The sequence below is a fragment of the Equus przewalskii genome, chromosome 30, assembly GCF_037783145.1.
Source record: "Equus przewalskii isolate Varuska chromosome 30, EquPr2, whole genome shotgun sequence".
Lineage (NCBI taxonomy): Eukaryota > Metazoa > Chordata > Mammalia > Perissodactyla > Equidae > Equus > Equus przewalskii.
Genome location: NC_091860.1, coordinates 10,843,605 through 10,866,622, shown reverse-complemented (window position 1 = coordinate 10,866,622; position 23,018 = coordinate 10,843,605). Strand labels below are relative to the sequence as shown.

At 36.6% G+C, this 23,018-nt stretch overlaps 1 protein-coding gene across 18 annotated transcripts in view; it reads right to left on the bottom strand.

The window, feature by feature from the left end:
* The window catches only part of ARHGAP21 (Rho GTPase activating protein 21), a 130,819-nt gene that overhangs the window by 23,265 nt on the left and 84,536 nt on the right, over positions 1–23,018 (bottom strand). For 9 of the 18 annotated variants that reach the window (XM_070600979.1, XM_070600981.1, XM_070600983.1 and 6 more), the window contains 3 exons: positions 21,744–21,798; positions 15,019–15,048; positions 11,808–13,695 (listed from right to left, as the gene is read on the bottom strand). In XM_070600979.1, the coding sequence (XP_070457080.1) occupies positions 11,808–13,695; positions 15,019–15,048; positions 21,744–21,798 (1,973 nt within the window). The remainder of the gene's footprint in view (positions 1–11,807; positions 13,696–15,018; positions 15,049–21,743; positions 21,799–23,018) is intronic. The other 9 variants (XM_070600987.1, XM_070600991.1, XM_070600988.1 and 6 more) reach the window with 1 other exon arrangement.

The following is a 23,018-nucleotide window of genomic DNA, read 5'->3' as shown; positions in this document are numbered from 1 at the left end:
GTTGAAACCTAATCCCCGATGTGCTGGTTTTTGGAGGTGGGGCTTTGGGGGTAATTAGGTCCTGAGGGTGGAGCCCTCATGCATGGGATTAGCAGAGAGAAGCGCCTTGCCATTTCTGTCATGTGAGGACACAATGTCTATGAACCAGGACTCAGGACCTCATCAGACACCGAATCTGTTGGCGCCTTGACCTTGCAATTTCCAGCCTCCGGAACTGTAAGAAATAAACGTTTGCTGTTTAAGTCACCCAGTCTATGATATTTTTGCTGCAACAGCCCCAATGGACTAAGACAGCCACTGCTAGCTTGTCTGGCACTTTTGTGCAAATCAGAAATAGGTGCCCTCTTCCCCATGTAGATGTAGGCCCTCACCCAGAGGAGAAATCCCCATTTGTCCCCTTGAGCAGCTGCCCTTGTACCTTGTAGAAATATAAATATTTTAGATGTTATGAATTTTAAGCTGCTCAAAAGCCTGTCATTATCTGTCAAGGGCAGAAATGTATATGTGAATGCATATGCATGCATAATAACAACAGCTAACATATTAACACGGCTTACTAGGTACTAACACCATTCTAAATACTTTAAATATCATATTTCACTTAATTCTTATGAAATCCAATAAAGTACTATTTTATAAATGAAGAAACCAAGATCGACAGGTTAAGTAACTTGCGTAAAGTTACCAAGCCACAGGGACAGAATTGAAACCCAGACAGTCTTGACACCGAGTTCTTATTCCACATTATAAATTATATTTCTTTTCCAGTTGGTGAACCATAGCTCTGTTCAGAATTCTTACTCTTGTAAAAACATCAATAGCTTAAACTTTTAGGCCAAAAGAATGTAATTTAATAGAATGCCAGACCTAGAATCCTTAAAATTAAATGCCCTAAGTCTTAAAAAATCATAATTAACCCTTTAAAGAAGATAGTGTAATGATGGAACAGAGTTTTGATTCGTCGATTCGAAAGGTCAAACTGTTTTAATTTTGACCAAATTCTAAGAATGCTCCATCACTTTAATGATCAGCATTTTAGTCAAGATGACTAATAACGTTACAAAATTATAACGCTTCCATTTTATAGCTACTTCTGACTATCTTAAGCTGATTTTCTATTTTTATAATTTCTTTAAAAGCAGCACCTTATACTTTAGCAATAGAAAACATTTTGAAAATTTCTCTATAAATCAATTTTACTAAGCATATGACAATTTAATATCAATGTTAGTGAGAATGCAATCATTCTTTTCCCAAAAGCAACGAGATACCAGATTTTTAATTAATTCAATAAGGATAAAAATTCAATTTCACTAAAGGTGGTAGTATTCTTTAACACTGTCATTAGGATTTAAATTACCACAAATGAACAAAGTTTTCTCAAATGATACATAGGTATAAGATAGGCTGGTCTTCCGGAGTCTGCTGGTCCACAATCCTGTTATGGATTCATGAGGACTGATACAAATGGGAATATACTGTATATTATGTAGCATTGATAGTACTAACAGTTTACTGATAACATTCACTGAGTGGTTCAGATGATATCTACTGCATAAATCCAGATACAGATATAAAAAGGCATTTTAAAAAACTGAGATGGTGCTCATGTAACACAACGTTTCTCCAAGCGGAGCGACTAGCCCTATGGGAACACGTGGTCATCATGTGTGTCAAACAGTGTTTAGGAGATGCTGTGGCGTAAAGCTCTCAAGAGGATCAATTTCATGCCTTGCAAAGTAATGAAAACGTGTTTATTCATTTGAAATTAAACATCATGGAGTGAAATTCAAAATGTGCATGGATTAAGCATTAAACAAAATTTCAAAGACAACTTTTGATGACTCGGGACTTCCTGAGGTAGGCATTCAATCTCTTTTGACTTACTACATTTAGGAAATTTTTGCATTTAAATAACCTCTGCTTCAAATATATGTGTGCAAACAAGGTGGAAATAGACACCCGCCTGTTCTGGGAAGTAAGAGTGAGTGGAGGAGGTGTGGGTGAGAGACCAGAACATTGTGTTTACACACTTCAGTACTGCGTGCATTCTTCAGAAGAAATATATTCACTACTATGTTAAAAGAGAAAAGGAAAGCTAGATATACTTTTAGAATACACAAAATTACATTACCTCACATGTATGGATTATACTAATAAATTCTTTATTCCCCGTGAAAATACAAAAACTTTTCTATTGTTTTAAAAATATCATTCTCATTATACTGATTAATTGAAATTTTAAAACCCTAATTTTCACATATGCTTTAATTATCATCATTGTGTAGATTATGTAAAAACAAGAATAATTCAGGCGTATCTCATTTTCCAATGTAAGAAAATAGACATTATTTAGGTGTCCAAGGAGAAAACCAGTGTGCCATCAGATTTTCAACTGATTTCTAGAGTTTTAACAATCAAACAAATATTCTGTCAGATGAAAATAACTGGTCATCCTTGTCCTGGGCATGCCACATACTACATTAAGACATTAAAATGACACACGTAAGAACATGTTTATGAACTATCAGAGCTGCAGACTTGCTATTATCAAGTGGCATAATCATTCATGGTAAAGTGAATTACATAATCAAAGAAGTGACTTAAGAAATGAGGCTTTAAGTTACTTTATTGACTAGAAGCCCCATAGCTCTTCACAACAAAGAAAAGCTGAAGAAGACTGAAATTTTTTTTCTTTTTAAAGATTGGCACCTGGGCTAACAACTGTTGCCAATCTTTTTTTTTTTCTGCTTTATCTCCCCAAACCCCCCCTGTACACAGTTGTACGTCCTTCTAGTTGTGGGATGTAGGACGCCGCCTCAACATGGCCTGATGAGCGGTGCCATGTCCGCGCCCAGGATCCAAACCCTGGGCTGCCACAGTGGAGCGTGAGAACCTAACCACTCAGCCACGGAGCCAGCCCCATGAAATTTTTATATTAATAAATTCAACTAATCACTGTTTATTAATCTGTAAAAAAATTACAGATTTTTTCAAAAGTTCAAAAATTTGTTCAAAAATTTTGTTTCATTTTTGAAAAAGTGTTTTCCAAAGGTAGATAAAAGCTAATTCTCACAGATAAAATATTTTCCGTAATTCAATTTGGATTTTTTCCAAACGGAGAATACTACAAGTTATGATGTTTAAAATTGATTATTCATATTGGAATAAGAAACTTCTACTACTGTTATTTCTTATCAATTATTATTCTAGAAGAACATCTAAAAGATCCCACAAATCAAGAAAAATGCAGACATATACAAAATCAAGCAAGTATGTTGTGTGTACATTTATGTACAGCTGTTAGTCATTTTGCAGGCAACAAAGCATGAAAAAAGAATGGAAGCCCTAATATACACTGAGAGCTCTTATAAATAAAAGAACCACTCAAATCACAACAGAAAAAGAGCAAAGCACGTGAAAAGACAATTCATGGAAGAAATACAAAAGCCTAATAAAAATGTGAAAAAAACCTTGTGAAAACCTGACTACTAATGAAAGAAAATAAAAGACAGTGATACATAGCTGTTTTTCATCTAATAAACTGGCTAATATTTTCACCCCATGATGTTCTTATCCGATTTGTTCCTCTTCATATTCTATAAGATGACCAACCACAGAGGACGTATGTTGTTTCCCTGCCCATCTCCATCTTTGAGGTTCGGTGGAATTTACTAGAGGGCCTCACTTCCTGTGGATGGGCACAAGATCTAGCCCCAACCCAGCACAGGGCCTTACTACTGAGTCCACAGTGACTGGCCAGGGCTAAGAATATGATCCAGTCAGGACCAATTATGGTACCTCCATCAGATTCGACATATAGCTACTGAGAAAATTATGGTCTTTCTCTTCCCTTCCTTAGGGAACAAGAACTTTAAAAATCAGTAAACTGTGAGTTGCCAGTAGCCATGTTTTCCACCATGTGGAGAAAAAGTATCTGAGAAGGAAGAAAGCAGAACTGAGAAAAAGAAACACAATCTTTGACTCAAATCAAATCACTTGAGTGCCCAGACCCAGCCAAGCACAGAACTAGGTCTGCCCAGGAATTTCTTCATTGTGAGCTGACATTCCTTTCTGGCATGAGCTAATTGGATGTAAGTTTCTATCATCCATAACTAAGAGAATTCTGATCAATACAAAAGTGGAGTAGAATGTGTTTCACAAACAAGCATCGCTCCTCATTAACACCCATTGTCCAGCGTTGCAAGTTAGAGCAGACAGCAAAAAAGGTCCCTTCTCAAATGAGCTGGGTCATGAGGAATTTTTCTCACAGTTCACGTAATCATTCAAAAAGAGCACATCATCAATGTAGCTTATATTTTGCAATTATAGTTGAGAATAATTTTATACAACTCAGTGAAATTATCAGAATTTTTGGCACAGACTGTGGCCTTGATGTAATTTTGCTTTTTATTTCACCTCTGCTAGGAAGGGGTAATCCTACCCCCTCCCCAAATTAAATAATAATTTAAGGAATGTTAACAGTATACTATTCAGGGATGGAATAAGCTATACGTTGCAAGGGGAGGAGTAAATTTGTATAAGTTGGAAGAAATGGTGACTAATATAGAAGTGTATATATAGTTCCAAAATAGCACGATCGTATATATATATATATTTTTTTTTTTACTAAAAATATGGATTGAACAAACTGCTTCTGTTCCAAGTCCTATGAGAAGGGACATTCTCTGCAAAGTCCCAAAAAGTCAATCTATACCTCAAGCAAAATACATGTTTAAAAATCTGTGAAATTGTTCCTTGCCCTTAAGGAAAAGGATAAAAAATACTGCTAATGGATTCTTTGTCTCAACAAGAAATTCAAACAGGAGAAATTTCTTTTCTTTTTATTTACCTTCTGAGATATGTACACTCAGTTTAAATCAACGGAGATGAACAGCAGTTAGCTGAGGCTGAATTATCTTGTCAATAGGCCAGCACAAGCTCTTTCTTATGTATTAACAAGCAGCAATTTCTTAATCTTTGGCAATACCACAGTTTTGTTTGGTGTTCAATCTAATTTTACTTAACTCCATTAATACCATTACTGAACATCAGGTTAAAAAGTGTAAGGTTGATAAAAATGGCATGCTTGAGAAACTCCACATACATTCAATTAAAAGGGTATGGTTAGAAAGAACGCTTAAAAAATAAGCCACTAATATATGAACGTGTGTATCCAATCTCTGATCAAGTGACAGACCCCTGTAGACTCACTGAAATGTTTTCGTTAATTACGTAGGGAGCTCTTGAAGCAGGAAGTCTCGTTAACTTTTATGTAGCTGGTAAGATGGCACCATCACCTAGTTCAATTATCCCCAATTTTTATAACAGTTCAACTCATTATCATAATTGGAATTCAGTTTTTTAATTAAGACGAATCTTCTTTTTTTCTTCTTCTTCTTCTTCTCCCCAAAGCCCCCCAGTACATAGTTGTATATTCTAGTTGTAGGTCCTTCTAGCTCTGCTATGTGGGACACCACCTCAGCCTGGCCTGCTGAGTGGTGCTAGGTCCGTGCCCAGGATCCGAACCAGGGAAACCCTGGGCCACTAAAGCGGAGCCCGTGAACTTAAACACCTGGCGAAGGGGCCGGCCCCAAGACCAAGCTTCTTTAATGGTCAGTTCAGTAAACACGCATTTAAACAAACATTTGGCCTTTTGAAAGTCATTTTGATTGATTATTTTAATAACCAAAACTTCAATGCTCTATCTTCCTATTAGATGATTTTTAGAAACGTTAAGAAGGGGGGAGAATTTTGAATCTTTTACTCATACTTGCCATGACCATATGACAGCTGGTGCTGAGATGAAGGGAGTGAGGTTGTAAATCTAAGAGGACTTGTTATGGTAGGGATCTGAAAGGCAGGTGTATGAAGTAAGAGCAGAAGCAGGAATGTGTGTGCCATCACCGTCAATGTGGGGGCTAGTCAGCTCCTCTGCAAGGGAGCATGTGTCAGAGGAACATGGCAAGTGCTCTAATTTTACAAAGGGCAAGGGGAAGTGTTACTCTTAGATTTGCCACAGATAATGGGTTACAATTACTTTGCTGAATTTCTGCAGTCCCATAGATCAGATGAGCTAAATTAAGGTTTTAAGATTTCGTGGGTTTGCGTGTATTTGAGGGGCATGTGTGTATGAAAAATATCCTAGCCTGCCAGCTGACAAATGCTGGGAATATTAATTTCAAAAAATCCAACATTTACTTAAAAAGAATGTAATAAACATTAGGCACCAATTTTTCTTTAAAATGATTAATTTTCACACATAAAATAAGCACGCTATTAGGAATGGGGAAGTCTGAGCTGGGGGTCCTGTCTTGTTTGACTTTGTGAAAGCCACTTAATTTTCCTGGATAAAATAAAGAAATTGGACTAGGATTAACAGAAGGGTCAATTCTTGCTCAAGATGCAGACCATAGTAAAATTACTCAAGGGGTAAAATTATCTGTTTAATTTGTTAACAATATAAAATACTTCCAGGTTTTTCTAAACTAGGGGGCTTTTTGGGTTTGGATCTATTTTAAAAACTGACAGATCTAGCTGAGAGTGTGGTTACTAGTGGACCTATCTTCAACATTAAAGGAACTAGCCAAAAATCTAGAAAGTCTACCTTAGGGAAACAATTCCATAGTGGGTTGTTTTTTTGTTTTGAGGAAGATTAGCCCTGAGCTAACTGCTGCCAATCCTCCTCTTTTTGCTGAGGAAGACTGGCCCTGAGCTAACATCCATGCCCATCTTCCTCTACTTTATACATGGGACGCCTACCACAGCATGGCATGCCAAGCGGTGCCATGTCCGCACCCAGGATCTGAACCGGCAAACTCCAGGCCGCCAAAGAGGAACATGCACACTTAACCGCTGCACCACTGCAATGGCCCCAATTCCATAGTTTTTATAAGTGCTAAGTTAAAAAAAAAATATTTCCCTAAATAAGTAAGCAGAGTATTCCACAAGGTGTGCTACCAACAAATTTAAAATATTCTAGGATAGAAACTAATGCTACTAACAAAAGGAAGATAAATGAGCATCTAAAACTATTCCACGGTGAACAGTTTTATTAACAAACCTGGAACACATACTTTTATTTAGTGAAAAGATGCCGATTCAAACTTGGGAAATCTGAGTTAAGAATTGTGAAGTTTAGAATCATATTTTAGGCTAAGATTTAAAACAGTAAAAGGCCACGATTTTAATTTTAGCACATTTTCAGGGCATTGTCGAAAGAACACGAGATTTGGAGCCAGCAGACAATCAGTTCTGTCAGTTAGCTGCCAAGAGACCTTGAGCAAACTACTTAATTCTCCTTACCCATAAAGCGGGTTATTTATTTCTGACCTAAACTCCCTACTGGGTTGCTGTAAGGATTGTATATGAGATACTTGGTAGGTTATAAAGTACTACCGAAGTTTCGGGTATTTTTCATTACTATATTAAAAATTACCTCACATCATTACTCAAAGAATAGAGGCAAAAATCTCTATCTAAGCTTAAGAATCAAGGGAATCACTCTTGGGGGAAAGCTGGTATATGAAAAAGATCATATGATGACAGAGTATAGTTTTCTCTTTACAGATTATTTGCTGTGTAGAAAGACTCAGTATGTATTTGTATAAAAGAGCGGCTGGGAGCTCCCTGCATCCTCCTATCATATTACTGTTGGCATTAGACACTGGCGCTCCCAAAGGAAGAAGCTGGGTATAAGGTGAGTCACTCACTCCCATTCCTTTTGGGTAGATTTCAGATCGCTCACTTCACCCGTATAGACACTGTACCTAGCTCTATGTATATATTTTACAAGCTTTAAAACTTCTAAATTGGGGGCTGGCCCAGTGGTGCAGCGGCTAAGTTTGCAGGTTCCGCTTCAGCGGCCCAGGGTTCACCGGTTTGGATCCCGGGTGCGGACATGGCACCACTTGGCAAACCATGCTGTGGTAGGCGTCCCACATATAAAGTAGAGGAAGATGGGCATGGATGTTAGCTCAGGGCCAGTCTTCCTCAGCAAAAAGAGGAGGATTGGTGGCTGATGTTAGCTCAGGGCTAATCTTCCTCAAAAAAAAAAAACTTCTAAATTGGTTTACAATGGCAGTGCCAATAAGGCTGTGCCAATCTAATTCAATCTTATGTTGGCTAACACTAAAGACACATATTGGCCAACTTTGGGGTGAGAAGAACAAGCAGGAATATTAGAAACATGGCAAAAAAGAGGAGAAAATGAATTTGAGATGAACTCTGGGTGTGGGTAATACAGCTATAGTTTCTCTACATTAATAGTTACAGTAGTATAAAGAACTGTAGAAACTCAGGATTGTAGAATACATCATAATTCCTGCTACTCTATGTCAAATTACTTATAAACTCATTACTCATTTTGTGTTTACACGTAAAAGAAGTTGAAATTTATTTTCAGTATTTACTATGACGCTTTATAAAATGTGTGTGCGTGTGGGGTATGTTCATGACTGATAGTCCTAATTTAAAAACAAATAAAATGGTTTATCTTCTTCATTTTTCTAAACCTTTGTGAACCAACAGAAATATGAGACTTTAAATGTGTAACAAAATGTCAGACGATTGTCTTTCTGTAAGTCAGAGTATTAGCTCTGAATTATAGGTAAGTAAATAAATGAATTGGCTCCATTCTCTGATTTTTTGGGGAACAAAGCCAGGGCACTTAATTATTATTATTTTTGCATTAGTCTATAATGTTTCCAGATAACAAAACTAATTATTAAAATCACAGAATATAAGATTCTGGAGTGTGACAATACAAAAGTAAACCTTAATTTCTTTCTTTTCTTCCTTTTAATTTAAATGTTCCATAAAATAGCATGGAGCATAGACCAACACCCTCCAAAGTGTGTTTTATGGCAGACTAAATTGAGATACTCTAAACAAAAGGATCCATGGTTGAATACTTCTGAGAAAAATTGTATTATATTCTGCCTAGAAAATACGTAGCAGCACAATACTGATTTTCAGAGTCCTATGGTAAAGACAAACAGACAAAACTTAACTATTTAAACCCAGCACTTCTCGATTTATTTTATCACTGATCTCTTTTTTTTCCCCTTAATCAAATGGAATTAGCGTTCCTGAAAAATACTTTGGGAAACATCGCAAACAGTCTCTTTCACTCCATTTCAATGCTGGTGTCTATCCCACTAAAATATATATTTTTAAAGTAACTAGATTGGAAATAAAAACACCTATGGTCAAATAAAACTTTAAAGCTCATTAATAAAAGGATTTCAATATTAAATTTTGGAACTTATATTTAATGAAATGCTAAAAGTTCTTTTATTGATTGGTTGTTTATATACTTAACAACACAGTCTCTAATTAAATTCTGCGTTCATATTTCAGTTCTTTATTCTACCCTAGTCCACTGGTCATGGTATAATGGATAGATCATAGTAATCATATATTATACACTAAGAATCTAGGAGGCATACATGAAACAATTGGACTATAAAGACATTTCTATCCTGGGTCATGATACAAGTCATGATTCATAAAACAAAAGATACTAAGTACTTAAAGTAAAATCTGATGAGAACTAACTGGTGAGCACTTTTATTTTTAAGAATAAACAAAATGGTTTATGTTAATCATCTTTCTAAATCTATATGTATATAGAAGTATACAGATTTTTATTTGATACTTTAGCCAAAGTTCTCTCGTTAATAACATAAGTGACTTTTTGATTTATTCCTGTACTTAGTGGTAACTAGGAAGAAATATTAACAGATAAACATAGCATACTTTTTATTGCTCCAATATAACTTAATTATATTGATCTTATCAAGTAGGAAGAAAATACAATGCCGTTATTCTGGTTAAGATCTCACAGGCCTATGAAATACAGTCACAGGTTGTAAGGCTTTTTATGTTTTAAGAAAATCATGAAACAATCATTAACACTCAGTTATCTTCTATAAAATATCTAGATAATGTATAAAGTTTCATCTACAGTAAAGTTCTAATCACTGAGCTGGGCCTTAAGGGTACAGATGTAAGTAACAGTACAATTTAGGTTGAGATCCCCCACAATGTTTACAACCTGAATATATCATATTTATAAAAAATATAAATTATACAGAACTTTTTTTTTAAAGCTCATCCTGATAGCGACACCTGACAGTCCAATAGCTCAATAGCTTCAGTTTCTCTAGAAAAGAAAAACTCTGAAATATTACTCAAAGAGAAGCACATGATATTGTAAAATTATGAGAATTCTTCATGAACCTACAGGGTGACAGGTGGGAAAGGGTGTGGGCCTCGGCCTCAGAGCAAGGCCCTTGCACCACCCACCTCCAGGGGGCGCTGCTCACCACGCTTTCCATATAAATGGGGCCCTCTGGCACGGGCTCTGTGATGAGGCTCAATCAGGGAAGCCAAGTCCTGGTCTCCACCGCTTATTAATTTCTCTATAGCTTAAATTTCTCACTTTTTAAATGAAGATAATACTCCTGTTCGCAGATTATGTCTTAGAACTGCACAGTAATTACGCTGAGAACCTTTTTTTGGTGTTGCTATATACATATACATATACATATATAAATATATCTTGATATATATATAATCTCATCATCTCAAGGTTATCATTAATCTATTATTTCAACCAATATTTACTGAGCGCCTTCTATAAGCAAGCAAAAGATCTCAAATCCTGGATCTCCTGTAGCTTATGTTAGCTCTGATGAGAATCATGTAATAAACACAAAACACAAAACATATCAAGCAGAAACAAGTGATATGAAGATAATAAAGTAGCTTAAGGAGACAGAGAATGTCAGGTTCTGTGTATGCGGGGGGTACCTATTTTAGACAGGCTGGTCAGGAAGGGCTGCTTTGATAAATCAGGGAGTATTGGAGCAGAGACCCAGACGTAGTGAGGGCGAGCGTCTCGTGACTATCTGCGGAATGTGTTCCAGGACTGGGAACTGGCGGTGCCAGGGCCCTGAGGCAGGGCATGCCTGGCAGGTTCCAGAGCTGCAAGGAGGTTGGCGTGGCTGAAGATGGGACACACACACACGGATGATAGCAGATGGGGTCAGAGAGGTGGAGCAGTGTTGTGGGGCGGATCATGGAGGGCCTCGCAGGCCATGGCAGGACTTTTGGATTGCATTCTGGGTGACATGGGAAGTAAACACAGGGCTCTAGCCAGAAGAGTAGCATGATCTGATTTATATTTTTAGAACATCACACCGGCTGTTTTGTGAAGAATACACCTGGAGGGTGTGGGAGCAGACTAAAGACTCAGTGAACACAAGAGCTGTTCTAGATTGGGGCACGTGTTTGTAATTGAAGTCATTTTTCCAAATCTATTCCAAGGTTTACTGTAAGACAAAGTAACTTGAAAATGGGGAGGTCTTTTCGTTCAGCTCAAGTTAAATTTACAGAGAAATGAGCTTTAGAAAAGTAAGTAGCACTGTTTAAATGAAAGGTTGATTACTAATTAGCAAAACCGTTCCACTCGGCTTTTCATTCAGATGAATCATCAACTAGGTACAATTTGGTTTGCTCAGTCCCTTGGCCCCAGATGGTAGGAATTTGTTTCATCAAAATAAAAATTAAAAATAGGTATTGAGTACATAAAGTTTTTTTTTTTAAAAGAAAATTGTTACTAGAAATAATTTTTGAGGGTGAAAGCTCATGACTCTGGTTTTAAGCTCAGTGCAGGAAATTCAGAACAAATGATTTAAAATCACACTGTAAAATTTGTGTGTCTGTTGAACTAGAAATAATACTTGGCTGAGCAGATTTGTTAAATGTTCGACATAATAGCCAATGACTATGAATGAGCTCACCTATAAATGGGATGGACGCCAAGGAATCGCCCGGCGGACTGGTACTTGAGGCCTTCCTTTCCTCCATTCGTTTTATGTGGACTTCTCGACGCGCATCATTAGGCAGCCAGCAGGTGGTGTCTGACCCGGTGTCCTGGTCATTGACTGCCAAGATGTACGACTGATGCCTTAAAGGCTGCGGTGTTTGACGACCAGATGGAGGTTTTTCTCGCAGGACGACAGTTTCTTTATTATCTAAAGTATTTGACTGCTGAATTTCAGCCTCTTGTAAATTTGAATCCTGATTGCTTTGAGTGACAGGTAACTCTAAATCTGAAGTGCCAGAGTTCTCACTCAGCTGAGGGGCAGGCGTAACAGAAGCTCCAGATGAAGTGGGGGGCTTCCCGGTCTCTACCTGGTGATCGGGCGCACTTTCAGTTCTTAACCACGTCTGCTGATTCAATAGACTGTTTTGATGCAAGTGATTTATCGGTCTTTGGTCTTTGATAGAAACAAACGAGTTCTGGCTAAAGGATGGTTTTGTGACATGCGTAGAAGGCGCTTTCAGAGAATTACTTCGGACTTTCACAAGAGGTGACCTGTCTTGTGAAACACCTCGAGGCAGTGACATTCCACAAGTAGTCTGAAAATTTCTGTTTGACTGCGTTGTCTTTAGATCGGATGGAATTTTTTTAAACTGTGCTCCCACTCCTCTGCCACTCATTCGCCTGTTATCAGAATTAACAATACTCGGAGCCACAGTAAAATTGGAACCTCGGAAAGATTTATGAATTTCCTGCTGCCTCGGTCTTTCATAAATACCTCGTCGATCATCCTGTTCAGTGAACCCACTCCACTTATAAGTCTGTTTTCGTTCTCCATTTGAATCAGGTATTTGACTTTCAGAATTATTTTCTAAGCTCTCACCCTGTCCCTCAATATAATCCCAAGAACGAGTCCTATGATTACTAAAACTAACAGATGGAGACGTCAGTGCTCCTTGAGACGCACTTCTTGGACAATACTTCATTAACACAGAATCCTCCAGCCTTTCCTGGGACACACTGCGTTGCCGAATCTGAACCGACTGGGGCACTCGATCATGAGAGGTGCTTCGACGTCGTACCTGCAAAGTAGTGCGGTTCGGTACCACCTGGTTATAATCTGCTGTGCCCTGAGATGCTGCTCTTAAACTATCTAATCTTTCTTGAATTGTCCGACAACCTATGTGCAATCGTCTGTTATCGATATACTCTTTGTAAGTTTTATAGTTTTTCCAGTCTATGTGCTGATGGGAATTTGGAGAATAGTGGTTAACAGATGCAGAAGGAGAATCCACAGCCTGAGATCTATTGCTTGATATTCCTTCTGAATGTCCACTGTAATTGCCAGATTTAAGTAAAATCCCAGAAGCTTCCAACGACCTGGGGCCTGTAGTCTGATGAATTAGATGGGCCGTGGGAATGGATGAGGATGGTGATGTGGTTCTTGACACTGTTTTTAAGGAGGTCTGCTCGCTTAGCCCATACCTCACTTCTTCAGTCCTATGTGAAGGAACTGTGTGGTTGTTTCTACTAGTTAATAAATCTACAACCTTCTCAGAAGGTACAATGACAGTCCTTACACTCTCATTGCAAACACACACTGCCGTGTTTGACTTTGCAACATCTGTTGGCGATGGAGGCACTTGTATTTCCATTCTATAGGCCCTGCCAGGTTGCGTCAGTACTGGTGTACTGGTTTGCTGTTTGCTCGATGATGAGTCTGGAGGAGATATTTCAACTGGCTGTGCCATGGCTGACGGGGCGGATGGCAGCCAGGGATAGCAAAGTGGTGGAGGTTCAGGTATATTGCGGGCATTGCCACTGTAAGCTTCATTGCCTTTTAGGTAGGCATCTTGAGAATACGCCTACATGGAAATGAGAGCAAAGTGTCACGTGAAATTCGCAAAAAGCACAATCATTTCCACTCTTGCAGTGCACTATTTCATGTCACTGTGCCCTACCTTGTTCCTGCATGACATTCACTAAAGCATGCATACAAACACAACATAGGGTGCTCCACAAGTATAGAAAAGGGCTAGACTCTCAGAAATCAAATAAGTTGTAGAATCTGCAACAAAGACGAATTACAATTGCCTATTTTCTCAAAAGATCTGAAACACACCAAATTTTGCCCCTACCAAGGAGCTATAGCTATGTTGCTTCTAAAATTTTTCCCATTCAAGTTTTAGGATTTTCCAGTAGTCGACAGGTTAAATGGCTGCCTGAGAAATCTCAGCAAAACTAGATGCTGATCTTTTGCCAGAGTGGTGAAAATATTAACAATCTTAATCAAACACATTTTTATTTTAAGTGCTACTGCTATCATAAATTAAATGTAACTTATTGAACAGTATCAACATCAATTAATGATTGCTGAGGCCCTAAAAATAATCCACTTTGATAAATTAAGTCCTTCAACAGCCATGCTAAATATTTTAATATCTAAAATAAGAGAGGAATATGCATGTTTAAAAAACTAAGAACATATATTAACGGCATAAGATACGAAAGAGTTAATTCATCCTTCTATATATAATTTATATATTTTATCTTAAGCTAATGCAAAATTATATGATATGAATTTATTTGGTCTCGTTTACTTATTATAAGGAGACATCTCTCTGTTACTAACAGGCAGGCAAGCAGCTCAAATTATTTTTCATCCATTACTTATGAAATTACCTAGCAGTATTTTTAAAAACTTAAGAATAACTGAAATTAAATACAGAGAGTGTGGAAAACAGAGCGATGTAGCTCGGGACTAGGGTCAGCGTCTGAGACAGTTAGGTGTGGTATCATATTCCATAGCCTCCCCTAATCAAAACAAGCTTAATTCACGACTATCATCATATCCTGTCTTTGCATTACACAGCTTGCAAAGCTCAAGTGCAGCCACAAACATAGCAGCAAAGTGCTAGGGAAAGAGAGGGGTGAGATACTTAAAAAAAAATACAGATGCAGATAAATAGTATGCTTTAACACCAGCTATGTACAGGATACAAAAGCAATCCAACATAAAAATAAAAGATAAGGCAAACCATATATCACAACACATTCTGCAAATTAGTAAGATTAAACTATGGAGGGATTTCACTAAGCAAACTTACAGTTTTAATAGATTGGCTTATTACAAATCTCTACAAAACAGGACTTAGAAAGCAAGCAAATGGCTTCTGTGCGTTTCTTACCAGAGCTGTGACATCCTTTGTAAATTGTAGCTAGCAGAAAATAGGAAAACATAGTAGAAGCTGCTTACTGATATAAAGACAGAATCATGTTGTCATATTGATGCTGGAAACAGCAAGCTAAAAATACATCTATACTGATTTCTCTGGAAGGTACCAAGAGAGGTAAAGGGCAGTGAAGCATAAAGAATAACTTCAGTATCCTTCTGAGCATCTTTTTTCTCAGGCTTTCATCTGGTTCTTATTTGATTTATCTACTATTCTTGCAAGTAAAATACATCTGGTGACATGCTCTGCTAACAGATATTTTCTTCAATATGCACTGCTGTCTGATAACATGCTACAAAGCTTCCCTTCCTCAACAGCAACATTGATGTCTCTCATTTCCCCTGAGCTTCTTCCATCTCTGCTTCCAGATGACGAAACGAATGCTCTATTATGCATTTGAAATAGTACAACCTCCTCCTTCTCCTGTAAATCAGAGCATGACCACAAGCTGTCAGCTGACTACAGCTGCCTTACGCTACGATTTGGAAAAAAAAGAATGACTTTTATTAAACAGATTTCACTCAAAAACTAAGATCTTTCAACACTGTACCTTTCGTCCTCATTTATTAGTTTATGAACATAACTACTGAAAAGACATAAAAAATATTACTTCTAGAGTAATTCTTAACCTATGATAAATAGCATAAAACACAAACCAGAAGGCAGTGAGAATTTAAAGCCAAGTAGATAAAAGAAAGCATGCATGCCGTAATATTTTGAAGGCATGAATACAGTCAATCAAAATACACATTTTGGGTATGTACCATTGACACAACAAGCCTATCTTTTTAATGCTGACTACAATCACACCGACACTTTTCCATGACAGGAAAGCTGTCTGGATGAGTGAACTCTCTGGTACAGTACTTCCCACAGCATGTCTGCGCAATTTTATTAAGCATCGCCTGAAAAGGGGGCATGCGGAGGAACGTTCTCTGTGGTCAGTGATGTAGGGAAAGGCTGGTTGGTAGGCTTCTTGACTTCTCAAAACTTCTATTATGTTAATGTACATTGTAAAACTCAGAGGGAAATTACAAACTTATTTGGCCATGGAATCCATTTTCTCCAGGGGTTTTAACATGGTTAGAGTTTCTACTGAGAATGCTGTTCTAGAAGTAATAACTTAAAGATACCTACTTTATTCAAATTTGGGGAGGAATATTATCTTTTGATAATAGAAGTATATAACCAGAACTATTAAATACTTAAAAAAATATTTGACATACTTCAGACACCTCTAAGATTCCTATATAGGAACTCTAAATACTAAATAGTCTATATTCATGGGTCCTCAGTGCTGGGTAAAGTTATGGCAAAGAGTCCTTAAATACACACACACGGACCACGTATTAACAGTGGACTGCCTGAACAGCATGTCCTACATACAGTACTACTGTCTAATGGAAGCAGACACAGTTGACAGAAATAAAATATAAATTCATTCAAGAGCATTACTGAATTTCCTCATCTGTTCTTTCAGTTCGTGAACACCAAAAAAGTTTATCTATCTATCTATCATCTACCTATCTATCTATCTATCTATCTATCTGTCTGTTTAAAAGTTCCTCATTCTCATAAAGTTTGGGAACCAATACCACTTAGTTAACATCCATGGGGAAATGAGTGGTGCCCTCAGGCCGCTGTAGCCTCGTTTGGGTTTCAGGTAGGTCATGGACATACCTGGGAATTACTCTATGGGAATAAACTTCTATGGCTATTCTGAGAGGCATGGGACAGACACAAATTAGCTCCAGAATTAAGCTGAAGGAAGTAAATTAGGAATAGGCAATATGCATTATAAGGAATCCTCTTCTCCCATGATGACTTCAGTGTTCCACTAGGAAACAAACTGCCCACTAAGAAAGGCTTCAGACTCCTTCCAGGAGGAAGGTGTTCATCAGGCCTTGGGCAAACACTGGGGTGGACCATCTGGAATGGATTATAATATGCAACTCTTTGAGGTCAACATGGAACCCAGTGTAAAGGCTTTATATTCTGGGAACAGAAGTGAAAACTATAACCGTGGCAGACTTTCTCTTAAGTGCTTGGTCAAAAAGCACCAAACTGGGGATCTTTGAATTGTCAGTGGGCACCAGTTAAAGAGCATAAAATACCATTTAGACAAAGTAATTTATATATAGTGATGCCAATTTATATTCTTATATAATGATGTCAAAGTCATCTTGTATTAATAAGTTTGTCTGAAATGGTATGGCCTAGAAATTTTTGAAATAAATGTCTTAAGAATTGCATATTCGACTCTTAATAATTTTGATTTTTACGTTTAAGTCCAAATGGAAACTTCACAACATATGCAGATGTTTTGAAGGAATTCGACAACACAAATTTTCCCCAATTGACTAACTCTTGTGAACGCAGTAGGATATAACAAAAAATTTTAGCCAATTTTTTCATTCAGCCATTTTATATACCACTCCACATTCTTTCTTAAATTTCCTTTACCCTTGTACTTAAGTTTTATATTACAGTAGTTTAGTAGTTTAAAAGCTTGTATTTGAAAATTGAAGCCATACTTAATGAGAATAGAATAGCAGCAGCTTTATTATGCCTATAGATCCAGAAAGTTCCTAAAAAGGGGGCTAGGGGCAAAAAAAGCAAGGAAAGAAAGATGACCCACAGAATTGTTCATTTGGAATTAGAAGCACAAAGAGCACATTAAATAAAATTTAGTATTAACAGTCTGGCTCTCGATTATATGGACAGTGCCTAACAGTAACTAAATAATCCTAAAATACTCTTTCAGTTCAGTTTTAGCAGAGCTACGTAAAATCACTATTACCATACATATTGATATTTATGCTACTAAATAGTAAAAACAAACAAAAAAAAAAGAGAAAAAACCTAGAGAATAAATAAGATTACTGACTGTCCTGTTAATTTAATGCCTTTACCTATGATAAAAGCAAAAGTAACCACATGTCTGTCTGTTCAGTAAAACAAATGCCAACCATGCCACGGTAGGGCATGGGAGAAGGGGATGGCGTGAATGGGGAAGCACTTTCTATTTTATACCTTTCTAAAATATTAGAAGCTTTGCTAACAAGCATGTACTATTCTTCTAATTACTTAAAAAGAGATTTTTAAAAAGAACAAAGTAGGAAAGAACCTTCGAGAATTCCTACTCTTGCTTCCCTCACTCTAGGAAGGACCACCTTGATCCACACTTGACAAATGGATACCTAATTTTAAATAGAATATTATACTGATTATGATTATTTTGAATGTGATTCTAACAAATCCAAAAAAAAAAAACTTGGGTTAAATTATGTTTTTCAATTTATACCACATTTTCATGGAGTGGCAAGTAGGGCATGGATGCAGCCCAGAGATGTGAGCTGGAATAAAGCCCTGACGCTAACTAGCAGTGTGACTTGGTAAGCCACTTACGCGCCACATTGGTACCCAATGGCAGGACAGGACTGCGGTTCAGAGAAGTGTTAGTCTCAGACCTGCCTGGGTTATACTAGAAAAGTTGTTTAACTTTGCTGTGTTGAACACAGAACAGCAGGAATTAGGCTCAAAATATCCTGCTCAAACAATAGACATATCCAAAAATCTCCACAGTGATCAGAACCGATCAACTAAATTTAATTTTGAGCCCACTGAGTCAAATGCTTAACAAAATATCTCGAGGCGGCCACTGAGAGGAATGCCTGGATCTAGGCCTCCCATCATGAGTCCATTCAAGGACCAGTCAGCATCACTGTGTAGATGACGTGATGAAGGATCTAGTCAGCATCACTGTGTAGATGACGTGATGGGGTTGGCTGTTTCATTCATACACAGACATTTGAGAGGGTAACAAAACCATTTTGTTTTCTTGAAAATGAAAGAGGAAATGCTTTATATTTTATAAGGACACCTTAAAAATCTAAACCTAAGACAGCACAGTCTAAAACATTATAAAATACTGTCAAAATGACTAAATGAATGTAATACTATTCATGTTGTTAATCCAGAAAATATATATTGATTTAAAAAATGAGGCCGCCAAGCACGGGAGGAGTATTACCAGTACTAGTTGAAAAATGTCATGAATTATTCTTAACTTTACTTCATGTTTTTCAACATTATATCACAGTCATCTATAAATTATGAAATTTATCATTATGTACCTGTCTTTACATGAGTAAAATTTTAAACTAAATAAATTGTCTATGCCACCTCTCAAAGGTGAGCTGGGGACCTCTAGAACAATTTGGTCCACACATCACTTCAGGAACCAAAGTCCCAAGGATGCCCAGCCTTGCTGTTGCCAGGCAAAAAAATATACACTCTGACAGGCTTTACCTTGGGTAAATAATTTTACAGTGGCTGTAAAAATGTTCATGTTTACTTTTCTTTACAATGAATATTCAACCTCACAGGGACCAATACCTCCTCACAAGCATATATTTTAGGTAACAGACTTAGGATGAACAAAAATACTTGTGAAGGCCCATGACAGAACATTTTAGCCCTAGAATCTGTTAGAGAGAGAGAAGTATTTCTACATATGGTTTTTTAAATCCACGATTCTCTTTGTGTTTTATAATAGCTTTAAAAAGTGGTATTTGTAGATATTCTAGCTCAAAACATTTAAGTGGAAAAGAAGCTGCCACATCCTAATGTCATTTAGGGAAAACGCATAGTACTCATTAATTATATATACTCCTTTGATTTCCTAATGAATTATAGCACATTCAAATGTGAATGAAGACTGGGTTTAAAAGCGGGATTTTCTTTTCTCATTAAGGGTATGGGCTTTTAATTTCTTATGATTAAAATAATTCAAATAATATGCTTTTAAAATGAATTTTGTTACAATCTAACAGAATCCTCTACTGATGAATCTTGAAGATCTGTTTGCTCATGTCAGTCTAGTGAACAAATTTTTCCCTGTGTTTGCAACACTTTGTATTTTACTGTTATTTAAGTGCGTTTGTCTTAAACAAAATATAAAAAGGCAGATAAACCTAATTTTCCACTGATCACATCATTAGAAGATTATTCCTTCCACTGCTGCTACTTCCACTGTTGCTGCTCTTCATCAACCACACAGCAGGCTAGCATGATGAATCCGATTTGATTCCTTCCCTAGGAACTTAGGACAATGCCAGCCCATTCTGTGAAATGAGAACTATTCGAAATAGCGTCCAACCAGTGCCTTCACCTTGGCACGGAAAGAATCTTCTGAAGATGAGAAAACAGTTCCATTTGGAAGTCCATCTGTGTTTGAGTCATCAGATTGCAAGAAAGATTCAAGAAAAGCCTTCCCTACTGTCTCTGCGTCATCTCCTAGTAAGATGTAAGTGTGTAAGTGGAGCACGAGAGGCGAATCCCCCATTTATCTCTAATCCAGTGACTTGCATTGCCTTCAGTGGTTATGTCTGCTACCTTGCTGAATCAACTGGAGAGGCACTCCACAACTAGCTCCACGTGCCAAGGAGAACTACTGTGGATAGTGACACCTTCCTTGTTAAGACGCCCCAACGCCAACAGAACTGTGCACTTAAGAAGGGTAATCTGCTATCAGCGTAAAGCCGTTCCTAAATAGAATCAACACACATTGAAAACACAAGGTTGACCTCCATAGATTTCAGGTAATTCTATTTTACATGTCAGTGAGTAAATTGAATCATTATGATTAGCTTTACTGATATTTTTGTCAAAAATTGTTTGCAGAAGATTATTTCGGACTTTAGCTGAGCCAGATTCGAACTGATGTCTTACAAATCAAAAACATGACTTTACCATTTCCATTCCCATCACAAAGACTCCATAAGTTCCTTATTTTTCTCAAATAAGAAAAAAACCCAACTATTCAGAATACTAAAAGAAATTTTAAAAAAACACAAACTTCAGTGGCCATTTCCTAGATGTGCTAGTTTGCAGAATGTTACTTAAAAGGTTTTGCTCATGCTGTCTTATTCTACTTAACTGCAATGTCAACTGTGGGAAAGTTTTATTTTCTTGAACGAAATTTATATATTTTATCATCTCTTTACTTTCAGCAATATTTAGGATTAATAAAGGAGTTAAGTATTATTCTATCCAATTTATTTTCTTTCTAAAAATAGGAAAAATATTTTAGACTTTATAAATGCTAAAGTTTTCAACAATATAGTTTCATTTGCTCTCTAAGGCCCTCACATATTTCTCCCTTAAGTTGTAGACTCCAGTCATTATGAACATTACTTCCAATGGAATGAATTGACACAACCAAATTACTTGGTAAGCAAATTTACAAACACTAATAGTTATTGGAAAATTAAGGAACGGCTTTTATAAAATTCCTGTCCTTACATTTAAAAAAAAAAAAAAGATATTTTAATTCCTGGGGATATGTACTTGTACCCTGAGTTTTGGCTTTTGGTCAAGGACTACCTAGAATGCAACACTGGGGAAAACCCTTTAGAAATCTCATTCTAAACAACAACAATAAGAGTTCACTGTGGAATCAATAAAACATTCTCATGTCACTTAATTGCGAAAAGTTGACAATAATTTTTTGAGGGGGATAAAATGTAGAGAATTCCAGACTCTGCTAAATGAACCAGAGAGTTTGGGGGTTTTTTTCCTAGATTCTTTTTTTAAATTCAATTCACCTCCATCTTTAAAGGATTTTTATTAACATCCGTGACTATAAAGCAATTCATATTTGAACAAATAAAACTTACCACTTGGAGAATGTCTTCATCTTTTGGCATAACACTAAGTTCCAATGTTGTATCACTGAAATTGAATATATATACACTATTTTAGGAGAAGTGGAAGTGTATAGAAAAGGCATAACGGAAAAATAGTTAACTCAGAAGTATTTTTTAAGTTGCTTAAGAGTTTAATTTTTAATTTTTTAAATCTTTACTTTTCAAATCCAAACCATTAAAATGAAGTCACTTTTATATATAATAAGCTAATTATACATGACAGAGGGCACCCTGCCATATGTTTCAGCTTTTCATAATCAGTCAAGTCTTCTTTATAATGTGTTTCTAATTTAGAAATATAAAGTATATTATAAAGTATATTTGTCCTGCAACAAAACCCGTCAGTATATAATTACTTATATAATTACTTCAGCTCACAGGACAAATTACAAATTTTGACCACATATTCTATTTATCAAGTTAAAAATACGTTAACATAAAAATAACCAAAGAATCCTCAATTTAATATTTTAAGCAATATTAAACATCCAAATTTTGAAATATTCCCTGTTGGCCTCAGAGGTATCAAAACTATCAAAATGTCTCCTTATTTTAAAAAACTATATAGCATCTCAACTATTTACTTTCTTCTCTATGATTTAATTTTAGAGCCTTTATAGAAACAGCTCAAAGTCTCATTTTATTTTGGTAGTGTAAATTTCCTGTTAAAAATAATAGAGAAGTTTCTCTAGGTTTAAAAAGTTCAAAGGGGTAGATTACACTGAGTCCTGTGATCTGTAATTACATTTGGATCAGGCTGGAACGGTGGTGCTCTCCCCACCCAGTGCTTCAATATCTAATCTGACAACATCAGAAAGATTTCCCCCCAACACAATCAAGAGATTAAAAAACAAACAAACAACAAAAAAAGGAAACAAAATCGAATAATTTACTGGTGCCTTTCTTTGACAGATTGGAACCCTATTTTTAGGTTCATAAATGCTGAGAATAGTAAACCAATAAGAACCACAGGTTCAAATAAATTTAACTAGTAAAATATGTAGGCACTTGTATTTCAACACGCAGAGTTGGTACAAAATACCTACTGATGTTTAGATAAATTCTTCTGCAAGGATACATTTTTACATTAATACAGTGCAGAATCTCAATGGCTTTGTGCTGTATTATTATTCATTTGCTACCAACTGCAGACAAAAGGAACACAATTTTTTAAAAGAAAATAGGATAATGAAAAAACACGATTTCTCTATTTTTCAAATTGCTTTATTGGTTGAAAAATTAAGA